The 14,563-nt window shown below is 47.8% G+C and overlaps 1 protein-coding gene across 1 annotated transcript in view; it reads right to left on the bottom strand.

Annotated features, from left to right (window-relative positions):
- Positions 1–763: 763 nt before the first annotated feature.
- The window catches only part of RTTN (rotatin), an 84,675-nt gene continuing 70,875 nt past the window's right edge, over positions 764–14,563 (bottom strand). The window contains exons 41-48 of the mRNA XM_087818902.1: positions 13,996–14,093; positions 12,812–12,889; positions 10,182–10,308; positions 8,102–8,304; positions 5,722–5,989; positions 3,163–3,266; positions 2,104–2,173; positions 764–1,167 (exon numbers count right to left, since the gene is read on the bottom strand). Of these exons, the coding sequence (XP_087675028.1) occupies positions 1,085–1,167; positions 2,104–2,173; positions 3,163–3,266; positions 5,722–5,989; positions 8,102–8,304; positions 10,182–10,308; positions 12,812–12,889; positions 13,996–14,093 (1,031 nt within the window). The 3' untranslated portion in view covers positions 764–1,084. The remainder of the gene's footprint in view (positions 1,168–2,103; positions 2,174–3,162; positions 3,267–5,721; positions 5,990–8,101; positions 8,305–10,181; positions 10,309–12,811; positions 12,890–13,995; positions 14,094–14,563) is intronic.

The raw sequence follows: 14,563 nt of genomic DNA on the forward strand, positions 1-14,563 counted from the left end.
AACTCTACTTGTCCTCTCTAATCAGCGATGTGCAAACACTACAAACTTACCTGCTTCTACTTCAGCACTGAACACATAACTTTTTTCCTGTTAACCATAATTCAAATAGAAACTTTTCCCTAAATGAATGTGTGTATCTGCGTGTGCATGTACATGTACACACATGTATGTACACACACACAGCTTTTATTTCTCATTTCTTACACACAATTTTCTCCCCTTACTTTTAAACGTGTTGGGACCCTGCTGAAAGTGACTAGTACCTGAACTGACAAGGATTTAAACTGAGTCGGCGACTCCCACCAGGGAAGGGGCACGTCACCAAGTGCTCGACGGGACTTGCTCCCAACGGACTTTCAGTCTTTGCCCTTCGTGGTGTTTTGGGCTCAGCTGGAATTTGAACCAAGGCCTACATGACCATAAACTACTTCTTCCCTCGTTATTACACAGCATTTCACAAGTTGAAAGATAAAAAGAGTAAAATATAACATTTACAAATCACATGGAAAGGAGTTAATATCACTAAAGACTGCAGAAAAAAGCTACTCACAAAATTACACACATTTACACACACATATCCCTTCACCAATGCATATATTCTGGACAATACAAAGGTTTGAAAGATAAGGATTTCTTTTGACAAGAATCAAATATCATGTAAAAAAATGTTTTTTAAAAAGGAAATCAGAATACGATGCCTTCTCATTCCTAAAATGTGTATTCATGACCCTGATTAAGCCTGCAGGCAGCAATTATCAGTCAATTTTCAGTTTCTAGAAACATTTGTTTTATTAAATAACTGTTAAATAGGATTTTTACAAAGCAAGTTGCATAGAAAGATGGAAATGTTTGTGTCCCCAGCATGTTCTACGCCTTTTCTCAGTCCTCTGCTAGTCGGCTGCTCTTAACCTAGAGCAGCTGGGAGATGAAGGGACAGAGCTGGACATCACTCAGTGTCCGTCAGGAAGAAAGGCATCACCCCTCACAGAGGGCTCCCTTGTCCTCGGGCCATAGCTGTGCACAGCTGGCTCCACACCTGCCCACCTGTCCAGCCACCGTAGCTGCGGGCGGAGTGTCCGGGTCCTCAGGAGGTCAGCTGCTGCACAAGGTTCTCAAGACACTTCAAATAATAGGCATTCAGGGGGCTTTCTTCTGGGTCTGGAAAAGCTGAGAAACATGAGAGGCTGGAGGAGCCAGCTGCCGGAACCGAGCACCAACCCAGAGCGGGCACACAGGCACAGGGTACATGAGGCAGAGCTGTACTCAGTTCTTTGGCATACTCGCATTAGGATATTCCACATTGTAAAAGAATGAGGAAGTTACAGAATTTATATTTACTTTTAATTAACGGTTTAGCCAAAGAGTGAAACCAAAAGCACTGCACCTCCACAAGGGATCCATTTCCTGCCTCCCACAGGAATGCCCTGTCCTTTCCGTGCACCACCCTCCTAACACCGAAACACTGACAGTAACTGAAGTACCCAGGACCTCCAGGAGTTCATGGGCACAGCTAGAAACAAAACAAAAACAAAACACCCACGAGCCAGTTATAAAACATCAGACTATAAAAACATGGGGAAGACACGTGGTCACAGAACAACACTCATGTTACCTGCATCATTAAAGTGAAAACGCACTTTAAATGGAAGGCCCCCCCACCCCCCAGTGTCCTGATCTCGTCGCAGGACTGGCCGGCACCAGGCAATGGGGTCTATTTTTGGAGACTGATTCAGCTCCCAAAGTCAGATCAGTTTTCTGTTCACAGTCAATTCTAACTGAGCCCTGTTCTTATCACTTAACACACTTGAGCACAGCCGTGGCCACCAGCAAAGTTTTGTATAAGAAAAAGATGACTTGGAGAACGATCACAGACATGTCCTAAAAAACCATCTTATTTCATCATTTTAAAAATGTCACAAAGAAAAGCACGGACCAAATGCCAGCAAACTGTACAACACTTTGACCAAAAGCTCCTCAAACATCACTGTGAAACACTGATGCAGGAAACAGTTATTTTGCTGCGAACTGTCCAAGTATTTCATTCATCACAGAATTAACTTAATCGCTTCAAGTTCAAGGGCAATCTCTCACAATGAAACTTACTTTTCTTTGCTAAGGAATATGCTTCATCCACTCTTCTTTTTATTGATGGATTTTTCAAAGTTGTTTTTGCCTGGAGATAACATGGAACAGTCCGTGAATTAGATTTGTTTCCACGTGTTTGGGATCAGGATCCGATCCTCACTGCCGTTCTGACCACAGCAGTAACCAGGACATTACAGAGTAGTAACAGAGCTGGAGAATTAGATACTAGCACAGGCCATCGTGGTGGCGCCACATCCCTCCCCGCCAACCGGTGCCTTCTCTCCTGTTCCTGTTCCTGCTCCCTCCTCCCACCCCTTCTCCCTTCGAATTCCCTCAGACCTGAAGTTTCAGATCAAGTATAGCAAATATCTACTAAGACGACAGCGTCAGATCCTGTGCTGGGCCCTGGGGACACACTGGGAGAGGCAGAGCAGCAGCCTCAGTCCTCGTGGGCACGGACACCAGCCAGCTGGAAGATCATGCCCAGATAAGGGACAACCGCAGAGAGAGCCTGTGGGGATGGGCGTCTATGCTCACACTGTCACTCAGCCACTATTTAACTGGCCACACAGGCATTTCCCTCAGGAGTGAGATGACTGAGCTGAAAGACAGGCCAGAGGCCAGAGCGAGCAGGCGCGAGTCCCCACCGCCTGCCCCCCGGAGGCCTGTGCTGGAACCTGGGAGCTGAGCTCACTCCTAAACTCAGTGACCATGCACACCTGAGAAAGGGAGACCCCACTCTGGATAAAACTCCGTTACTTGGTTTTGTTTCAAGATGTCTTTTTCCTTGACACGTCGTTTAGCAGAAATAATCTCTAACAACATCGCACCAAGAGGGCAAATCACCCTATAGTAACAGGGAAAATTCACTCAAAAGGGAGACACTTCTGGGATGAGGCGGCTGCTGAGATGAGGAGGGGAGGAGGACCTGCAGTGACTTTTCCTAGCTGTGGAGGCACCCCCGGGCCACATGCTCGCTGGGGTCTGAGCTTGCTCTGCTCGTGCCAACCCTCCTGACAGCCTGCTGCCAGAGAGGCTGGTGTCCGCCCCCGGGTGTGACAGAGACTGAACACTGACCTTCTGGTAGTTGTGAATCAGAGCCCACAGCGCGGCTGCTCCGATCCTCTGGGCACTTTGGCTCTCGCTTTCCAGACAGGCGGCTAGCATGCCAACGACTTTCTCTAATAATAAAGACATAAAAAAAGCTCAGTCCCAGACACAGCACTGTTCTTACCTTAGACTAGTCAGGTAGCCTGCTCTCCCATCAGAGTGCAGAGCTACTATTGCTAGACTATAGCAAAAAGGATCTTTCACGCCACGTAACAGTTTCCACACACAGACAGAGCAGCCAGGAGCAGCCAGGGCAGCAGCAGAGGCCCCATATTTTTGGCCCTAACTCAACAATGGCACATTCATTTAAGGACAACAGTGGAGAAGTAGCACTTACACAGTGAGTCGTATTAATGAGCTCTTCAATTACAGTGCACATTTTGGTGGCAGGGAAACAGGTTGCTAGTGATAAATTATAAAGACTGTTGTAGGAACATATCAATAGCATGGGCTGCTATAAAATAATGAAGAAAAACCATGAGTTAAGCCTTTTACAAAAAGACTAGACATCCTAGAGGACTGCTTGTGTGGATGTGTGTCAGAGGAAAAGTGATTTAAAGGCAGATCGACCCACGAAGACAGGCCCCTTTTTTGCACAGCCAGCCAGAAGATGGAGTCAAGACCCAGAATTATCTGCAGCAGCTACTGGCTCTAGGTGAAGATGCAGGGAAGTTGGTGCCAGGGTGTCTCAGACAATGCATGAGGCCGTTTTATTACTTATTCCTACATGTTACACTGAATCACTTTTCCTCTACAGCTTGTGACTTTAAAGTCCTGAGACACTGTTCCTGGGGGCTCTATGCACTGGCCACACCCCACCTGCTGGACACATCTCATTACAGAGCAGTGTGGCCGAGGGCGAAGTCTGCCCGCTCACTGCTGATATTCCAACCACGGGGCCCCTGTATTCTAGGGGCTCAATAAATACCAGTTGGATGAAAGATTCCATAATTTAAAGCAAACAAAAATGCTGTTTCAGTGATTCTATATAGGGGTTTTAAAGAAATTTTAAAGAATTTAAAGTCTTATAGAAAAAAAAAGCAGCTGCTCCATAAAGTGAGCTCGCTCCGTGGTCCCCTGCTTCTCCTGTATCATGACCCCCATAACTAGCCTGTATCAACAGTTATCTGATCGCGTCCGTCCTGGGAAGTGACCGGTAGCAGCTCATGCTCTTGGGGCATGTCATCGAACGGTGTATCCACCTGAGTATCATCAAGAGATGTTGTTACACGTGGTGCCAACACTCAGGTGCACCGCCCATGATCAGACAGGCTTATCCTAACTCCTTTCACAGTTACTAGCTCGGAAAATGCTTTAATAAAGTACACATACAGGTCAATAATGTGCTGCCCCTTCTGATAATGCAAGTGGATCGATATTTTTAAAAACACATTTTATTGTGAAATATAACATGCATACAAAATGCACGTAAACCTGAAACTAATGCTGTATATCAACCAGTTTTTTAAAAAAGCACATAAAACATTTGTAAGCCTAACAAATAGGTATGAAGTGAATTCCCACATTAACATGTAAATAACTTCAAGAGACTACATAGTAAGATACAGTTAAGTAATTAAGAAGTAAGGGGTTCTGAATATTTATTACTTTTCCTCTTAATGATACGATTTTAAGTACAGGGGTGTCATGCTGGGAGCCTGAAACCACCTACAGTAAGAGTATCTGCACCATGAAAATCAACAAGTGCTGCAAACCAGTTCAAAGCTGACAGACTGAGCTTCTGAGAGCCTCCTCTGCGTTTCCAGGTTCAGGAATCACCACCAGGAAACAACAGCAGCTGCACACACGCGGAGTGCAAGCATCATTCCCACCCGCTCGGGAAACTCCGTTTCATAGAGAAACACCCCAGGGAGAGATTACGTGGGAAACGTGAAGGGAAACGAGAGCATCTGCCATGAACCACACACAGTTCCAGGCCCTCTGCGTGTCTATAAACTGACTTTTACCAAAACCAGGAAAGGGGGCTCATTTCAGAGATGAGGAAGCGGGGCCAAGAAGCGCCCGTTACGCTGAGGGAGCACGTGCGTGGTGTGCGGGGTCTAGAGCCCCCCTTTTCTCCCTCTTTTCATGATGACACAACATCTCCTAATAAAACTCCCCCCCCTACTAAGTTCATGCTCCTCATGGAAAGAGCACACGGTTACAAAAACAGGCCTTTCCGTTTCTGTTTCAAATCTTTCCAACTGCTCCCAGCACTCGCCTCCCCTGCCCGCTCAGGATCTCAATCATCGATATTCACCCAGAGCTGCCGGCACATGCCCAACTCCAGGTACTACAGACGAGCAGGGAGAAATCAGACAATCACCTCCTGGTCTCCATCCCCCAGCTGCTGCTTCCCTCTGTGCCGAGAACACAGCGGGGGCTGAATGAACACCTGGCAAATAACTTGCAAAACCATTTTGTGTTTCAATCTGAATGGAATATGCTATGAGCCACCACACGTGTAAATGGACGTCTGTGTGTTGTGCATGTGCATGCGTGTGATGTACAGAGTGGACTACGCACCATTGGCAAGGATCTTGGGCTTGTTGGTGGGGCTGAAGCAAATGTTATGGAAAATGAGGAGAGGCAGGCAAGGGCCGCGCCGGTGCTTGAACTTGCCCATCTCCGCCAGCAAGTCCAGGCCGCCGTCCAGCCGCAGGATCATCTGCTGCCCATCCTCTGCACAGGACACATTCAGGAGCAGCCTCAGCCAGAGAACAGTCAGGCCGCTGAGACGCTGACTCCCTCCTTTCGGCAACGTGAGAGACAGGAAGTTCTGCAAGAAGTTAGTCTGCGGGAAACAGAGAACATTACTTTCTTCCTGAGTCTGCATTCTTCTCCCGGTCCCACAGAGACCCATTAGCTAGCATTCTGCATTTTTCCCCAGCTTTAACGTTTCCTTCCTCAACCACTTCCAAATACTCCACCTACACTGTTTCCAGGTATGAGTGAACAAGTTAAGGAGAGCAAAACTGCTCAAACTTGAATTCTTAGTAATTCTTTCCTGATGGATAAAGCAGTTACGGTCAACTCCATGATTCAGGACTGATATTTCGGTTTGGGGGTTGCTTCAGGCCTCCTGCGTTTACTCTTTCTGGCAATTTTTCTACTCACTGAAAGCTATCCTATGGGGAGGGAAAGGATCAAAACCCACTGACGGCTGCCAGAGGGGAGGGCCGGGGGTGGGTGGAGAGGGGGAGGGACTAAGAGGCACAGCTTCCAGTTATAAAACCAGAAGGCCCCGGGGTGCAAGGTACAGGGCAGAGAGCACAGTCGGCACCATCGTAGTAACTGTACGGGACAGACGGGCCCACACTGATTCTGGCGATCACATCCTAGGTTACTTAAACGTCAAGTCACTGTGTCTAGCCCCGAAACTAACACAACACTGCATGTCAACTACACCTTAATAAAAAATAAACTAAAAATAAATAAAAACTTTAAAATTAAAAACACCACCACCCACACCGGTCCTGACTACCAGCTAACAATTCTGGGAGGACTGGGGATACCTGATCCTCAGAGCTACCTGTGAGCTAAACTCTGTGGTGCAGCCCATGTTCTGTCCACTCCGCTGCTTCTCTTCACAGATTTCTCAGGCTAATGTCACTCTAGTAAACTTGCAGACGAGAACGTGCGATTGCTCCAAGTGTAAGTCATTCCAACCCCCCAATAGAACCCCTTCCACAAAACCCCAGCTCACACTTCACTGTGTGAAAGGCAGTAACTTACTGTCTGGAATAATCTATATGCAGAGAGAGAGAGAGAGTGAATGAAAGTAACACATGAAGCAGCCCAGGGCAGTGTGGAGACACGGCCAGGTGCCCAGGTGACCAAGGAGCAGGAATGTGGTCACTTAACTACCGTAACTGCCCAGGTCTCACCTCTCTCCCAGTTTAACAAGCTACTCGGGCTTGTTTCCTGGTTCTCCTGCACCTGAATACTGACAATGGCTCGAATCTACAAAATAAATCTAACAGTTTTATGTAAAAGGACTCAGTGTGAGGATGGGATGAGCTACAGAGATACTAGCATCGCCCCAGCTCCAAGAACTCTGGGAACCACATGCACGCTGACTGCATGCACCCTCACTCCACCTACGTCTCAGCTGTCAGCCCAAATCAGTGCTTTTTACATTCGTCCCGAGTCCCATCCAGTTAGATTCTGCTGTGACAGTGGCGACCGGGGCTGACGACAGTGGTAAAGTATATGGCAGTGCTTCAGACTGGAAATAGGCTGCGGGAGCTCCGCCTTTCTGCTGGGCCCACCGATGCTTTTTAACAGGTTCCCACACCAGGTGGAAGTGCAGAAGCATGCCATGCAGAGAGAAAGGGGGCACCTGACAATCTCACCTATGCACAGCACCAGCCACACTTCCTAACGCCTGCAGCTGAGGCAGGGAGGGAGGCTACGAGTGTCTGGGTTCCTACCACTGACGGCAGCAGAGAAATGACGAGGTCAACTGCACCTCACACAGTCTCATTACACCGATAGCAACAGATGCTTAATCACAGACTGAGAGCTGCAGATGCCTTAGATATGGTTTAACCTAATAATTTTTGAAATGAAGAAAGTGGATCTTAAAGAGTAAGTCTCCAGCTCAAAGCCACACCTCAGACCTGAGACTGGCATTCACACTGCACTTGGGCCTTCCTACCTTGTTTCCTGCCTGTGTGCCTGGAAACAATTTGGTCATATTCTAGTTTCTGTCACTTTTCCATGTATCGACTATCAACTCGCTTTAAAAGCAAAGTGAACTCTTAAACCTTTTTACAACCCTTTAAATTAAAATGTCTGAGAGCAGAATAAATTAACCCTGGAAGCTGAGTGTTCAACTCAGCATGTCCTTGATGGCAGGGTTGTTTTCCCACCTTTTCTGTGATGGGAAGGGTTAAGTACTCACTTTCTGAATCACTCCCTTGCAGTCATGAGACAAGGCCAGGTTTGACAGGAACATGAAGAGGGTCTGCTGGACTGCATTGTTCTCAAGAGGCACCTGGGAGGCCAACTTCAGGATGCACAGAATCAGGGAGCTGCCGGGGGCTCCTCTGGACACAGCCGGAACAGGAAACTGTCCAGAACTTGACCAGCAAAGAGAACTGCAACCTTAAAAATAACAGCTTGTCACCATGTCTCCTTGGTTTCGCTGCTCAGTTAGGACCGCCTCAGAGGCGGAGTGCATCAGTCTACTGAGTGACCGGCCCTGCGCCCGCGGACTGCCCATCGGCGCTGCAGCAGGTGCTGGGGTCCACGGCCAGCCCGGTGTGCTGCTGCCCTCACTAGGGGCCTCGGGACTGCACTGCAGTGCTTAAAACACTAGGTTTGTTTTACTTTAGAGAATACAAAAAGCATAACAGGCTTTTTAAACAGCTCCTCAATAAGACATCTAAGTAAACAGGAGCAGAATGGTAGAAATGGGAGGTAACTTGGTCTATTTTATGGAAGAAAAGAAAAAAAGTAGCACAATAATTCTGGAGCGGAGAACAGGACAAATGCAGCAGCCAGGGATGCTGGGTGAAGGTACCAGCTCGGGGGGGTCGGCAACTTGCTCACGGTCACGCAGCGCACAAGCAGCAAGAGCCAGCAGTGGCACCAGCTCGCTCTCTACTCTCGTGCCTTCTCAGTAAGTTACACAACCACGTGGGAGTTATCAAGGGAGAAAGGTCATCAGAGGAACTGGAACCACCTCTGACTGTCCCGCAACATAAACCAGGGTTAGTTAACGTGGGGAGGCTGAACTACGTGTAAGCAGAACAGAGGCAAACTCGTTCTGCAGGTAAACCGAATAAACACAGGGCTCCTTCAGGTTCGCACTTCACAGCAGCGTCCGAGCACCGCTGTGTCCGTGACTGCGACTCAAATCTCACCCAGGGTGCAATTCCACTGCGAAGCAAATCAGACAGGAGAAGAGTCTCTTCCTCAATTTAGTGAACTAATCACATTCTGGTAGTTAGTTACATCAATTTTAAGTATAAAGGTAACGCAGATAATAGTTTCAAATGATTGGTATTAAAGTGAATGCTTTTTGCTCAATATTTAGCAACTGATTCTCTTTTCCTCCTGACTTCCCTGGGCACTGAGGTGAGGAAGGACAGGCCAGGGAGAGGAGACAGAGATGCAACACTCCACACGTCACAGTGAGAGTGCAGAAGCCTGAGGTCTGCTTAGGTCAGTCTGTGCTGGCCACTGACAGGCTGCGTGGACTCTGGACAGGGAGGCTCCAGAGAGGGGCTGAGGCCGGTCAGACGATCAAGGAGGGAGCTCCTCTCGGCCCTGGGTGCTGACTGCATGGGCTCTGACCTGTCTGAGCTCCGGTCCTTTCTCTGTGTACCTTCTGCTACTTGGAGAGCCCAGCTGCCGAGCTGCTGAATGCTGAGAGCAGAAAGCACATGCACTTGCTGACAGCTAAACCTCACATCTGTGACCCTGAGTTTCCAACGGGAAACTGAGTCTCTTCACACCTGCTCATCTCTGCTCAAATCACCGCTACCTGTCCAGGCTCACCCTCAGCTGCTGGCTTCTAAAAACGCATGGCCCATAGCAGGCCCTCAATAAAACGCCTGTCCAATGAATGAACGAAAGAGGAGGCACAGTGGTACCATCACCAAACCAACTGTACCTAGAACTACCTTTCATCATGCCAATGTCCAGCTCTCGAAGCTACAAAAGATTTAACCTTTACTGGTGTTGCTTTCACTCTCTCAATTTTCTGATTAAATTCACTTTCCCACTGATATGATCAGGCCAGTTTCTCCCTCTCTGTTCTCTAAGCTGTGTAATGACTTCTTATCTCACAAACATACAAACATACCTGTCTGCTATCAAGATACCTACAAGAAAGTGTGCCTATAACCAACACACCCCCAATAAGTAGGAAACACTTCAAAACTATGTACTGTTTTTCCAGTCCACCCCAGCAACATTACATAAGATCAGCATTTTAGTATACCGTGTCACTGAAAGGCAGTACTGGCTCCGCTTACCCTTTGGAAAATTTGCAGTATAGACACAAAGTAGCTGCAGGGCAATTTGCATCAATGAATCATCCATCAAAAGCCAAGGCCAGAGGGAGTGCAGGACTGGGACAAGGTGAGCCTCCAGAGCTGCCTCCTGTTGAGGAAAGGAAGTAAGGACAGCATTAGTCTGAATTAGGAAATGTAAAATTAAATCAAATCCAGAACAATCATCACCAACATAAGGGGACAAAAACCAAATTTATCTCTGTTCTGATTAGGGGGAGCTGGCATTGAAGTCCCCACCCCAGGCCTGCCCTGTGAGCCTGGCCAGCATCGGGAGGTCCCTTCCTTCCACACCAGGATGGCCAGGATCTACGCCTTCGGTAAGAAGTGCAGAAAAACAGCTTTGCACACACTAGGGAAGCAGGACAGTGCTATCTCACAACACTAAGCTGTAAGTGCTCTGATGTGGTTAGGAAACAGTATTTTCTGGTTAAGTAAACACTCTGATCTACTCGAGTTCTCCCTCCCGCCCTCCCCCCACCCCCTGGGTGTGAATGTGTGTGCACAGATCTGATACATGGAGAGAGAGAGAAAAAGATCAATCAGTGTGAGATTACTGGTTTTAAATCACCTGAGCATAGTAAAAGTCAGTCAAAATACCATGTTAAATCAATACATCCTTAAGTAACTTGGAGTTTAGTTTTTGTTATGAAGATCAGTTACCATTGGGAAAAATACTATAGGTAACATATAACTATTTGCAGTAAATGCAGCCATTTTAAATGAACAGGAATCAGAAGGCACTTGCGGACCTGCGGGCACACACGCGGGCGTTCCTATCAGTACACACACCCTACAGAACTTTATGCAGCGTCAGGGCAGGAGAGCGGGGAGTTGTTCCCAATGCTGCTCCCAGCCATGCCCCGTGCTCCCCTCTTCCTTGAGCTTGGACAGGACACAGCCCTATGGCTGCAGCAGGTGACCTTGCTCAGTTTCACAGCCGGGGCAGCAACGAGCAGCTCAGCTCCCTCTTCGCTCGGCATTTTGTCCACACAGCTCATCTGTGTGTCTGTCCCCTCGTCCGTCCTGCGGCAGTGAGGACCGGTGGTACCTGTGCTGGGGGCTGACACATCCATCTGTGTCTGTCTGGATCACAGCTGCCTGGCCCTCAGGGCCCTTGACCCATCGATTGGCTCCTTTCTTCCTGTCTCGTTAATAACTAGCCCCAATCTGATTTCCTGTTTACATTCGAGCAGTTTACAGAGAAACAAACATACATACTGACTTCCTTTAATGAAAAGCTACGTGTCCTGAACTGTAACAGTGTTCTCATGACCAAGCCTCTAGGAAGAACACCCTCGTTGCTGCCACTGCGCACCTCCTATTTAGTTTTCAGGTTCCTTCCATATATTTTCTGTCCGGATGGTGCCCGGAAGGCCACGCCCACCTCTGCAGTTACCAAGGCCTCACCTACGACTTCTTCTTTCCTTCCTCGGAGCCATGCTAGCCTGGATCGCCTCCAAGCTCTCAGCAATCCCTTCCCACTGTTTTCTGCCTTCTCTTAATTGTATTTTCCAAGGATATGACCTGGACTTCACTCTACACTCTTGAGAAATTTCAACAATAGTCACGGCTACAAACACCATAACTTTGTGCAAACGTGTCAGACCCGAACGTGAGGCTCTCTCACTTTCGCTTGCTCTGCGCAGCACTCTTGCACCAAACTAGAGTTTGGAGCCCCTCTACCTCTCCCGCCCTCATCTTGGATCGACTCCTCCCCCTCCTTCAGCCTTCACATGCCCCGCTGGGGTCTCGTCATCTCCTGCCTGGACCACTACCATCCCTGCTCTAACCTTGCCCACTGTTTAATCCATTTACCACCTCCCAGTCACCGTGACCGAGTCCCAGAATGAAACTCCTCAGTGTTACACGTATACAGAAATGGGATGGGGGAGGGTGGGTCAATCAGTGAATTACCACAAGAGTGACCAACAGCAATGGGGTGTGTCCTACACCCCGGGTAAGTTGGAACAGAAAAAGAAATTAGGAATCTTTGCCCCATGGGACTGTATTTATACTCAAGGGTAATCTTAATATTCCCCTTTGGGTCTACTCCGTATCGACAACTTGGAAATGTAGAAATGCTCCAGCTTACATCCTTACAGGTGCTAGTGTGTCCAAGTGTGAGCACTGTGTTTATAACTGGGGCCCAAACCAGCAGCATCTACATCCACATAAGCAGGCCTGGCTGGAGCACCCCGGAGCGTCCCCTGGTCAGGAGCAATATTAATGCATCCAGTCATGACGACACCATGCAGCACAAGGGATCTGAAGTTTAATAGATGACACCTCTAATCTGAGTAAAAAGCTCATACAAGGGGGATTTCAATGAAATGTACAAATACTTAAATCCCATCAAACTACTTTGAAGTAAGTTGTCTGTCTGTCCGAGCCGCCCGAACTCCAAGTCCCAGTGATGAAGCGAAAATACAGCCATGAGCAAGAGCCGCCACCACACAAGGTGCAAAGATGCCAAGAGTACAGAGTCCAGGGACACTCAGCTGTGCATCTAAAACAAGCCTTTTCCCCTTTCCCGCCCACGCTGTCTCCTAGAGAGGTTACACCACCATGGAAACCCAAGACGCACTACTTACTTTACCTTCCTTGTGTTGATAGAGGCAGTTCCTCAGGAGCTGCATGGCCAAGCCTAACTCCTTAACAGGGCCGTCCTCCTGTCCAGACAGAAGCGGGTGAGGTGTGAGCTCAGTGCAGCTTTCCCTCCCTCCTCCCCTCCGGCAGGTTACAATGCAGCCGCGCTCCGGCCCTGGCGACCATCACTCTGCAGACTGACAGATAATGTCTCTGAAAGGTGGCCGCATCTCCAGAAGTACACCCGCCATGAAAAAGCTATTTCTGTTCTATCGAGCGTAGAGGAGCCGAGGCATATAATAAGCTCCGTGCTCCATCTCAATATAGGGGAGCAGGACCTGCCTGGTTCTCAAGTCATATCAGGACCAACCGACGCTCTCCACGGTGAAGCACAGGCCTCGGCCCAGAGAGGAAAGGCAGGAACAGAAACTGAAACACTTAACTCCCTGTACCAATGACACCATTAAATATGTTCTCTCGGTTTTTGATCAAATGTAGCAGAGACTGGTTATTACATAAATCACGCTCTCCTGGCCTCAGCTATATACATACATGTATATCTACATATTTATAAATATACACATGTCCATTTGCCTGTGTGGCAAATCTTTCAAGGACAGTTATTATTCGACAGTTTTATGTGACAGCGATGGCTGTTTCACATTTACATGAATATGCCATCTGAACATGAGTCCGGCAGACAATGCTACAGACGTTCAGACGTCTCAGAAGGCAGGCATTAATCAGAGTAACATCAGGAAGGTCAGCTCTGCACCACCTGGAGCTGGGGCAGGTGCTGGCTTTATCAATCACTAGTCACAGGGTAGTTGTCATGAGTGCGCATGGATAGTAAAAGGGAAAACATTTAGAATAGCACCTGGCATACTGAGCTGGAGTTCATGCCCAACTTACTGTGCAAGACTTTCTTTCAGCAGTGTATAAAATTATCATGCATGTTCCAAAACATTTACAACAATAAATATATAATATATGCATTTCACTTAAAGATCCTCAAATGAAAACCAAGACACGCAGTCAAAACCCCCAAATCTACATCTAATGTGGAAATCGCATTATTATCTGGCTGTGCCTTCCTTCTAAATCACTCATGTCAACCAAGTGTTGGTGTTGTTCCGAAGCACAAGGACACTAGGAGAGGGTCCCTACACACAAATTCCAGACCCGCTACCTTCTTCCTGAGCGCGGCTTTCCTCGGCCTCAGGGAATCAAGGCTCAGCTGGGCACCAATGTGCTTCATCTGCTCAATGCAGCTGTTGACCAGATCGGCTGCAAGACAAGACCAGAACTAACGGAAGGAAAAGCCATTTCCCAGTAAGTTCGCCCCACACCTATCAATCTAATTCTCAAAACCAACATTTCACTTCTGGCCAACTCCACTGTAGTGTTTTCAGTGAGAGAATAAAGAATGAGAGGGAAAGTCCACGAGAACCAAACCGTGAAAGCCCACCCCCGAATCTCAGGACATGCTGAGGAATGCATAACTCGTTTACACAGCAAATCTCAATTGAAATTCGTGGGCTTGAGGTGCTGTTACTGCCCTTCAACTCTAAGGCCTGTGTTCTCTCATTCCAGAGGAGAGACTGCAACAGCCTGGGGGAGATTCATATTAAAATACAGGACGATACAATGCTGTTATCATCACCAAACTATGTTTTTACTTTCTGGTCTGTAACATTAACACGTGCTTGTGGTCACTAACATTTAATTATTGTAAAGCTGAGCAATGTTACTGTTCA

The sequence above is a fragment of the Miniopterus natalensis genome, chromosome 7 (assembly GCF_054644295.1).
Source record: "Miniopterus natalensis isolate mMinNat1 chromosome 7, mMinNat1.hap1, whole genome shotgun sequence".
NCBI lineage: Eukaryota > Metazoa > Chordata > Mammalia > Chiroptera > Miniopteridae > Miniopterus > Miniopterus natalensis.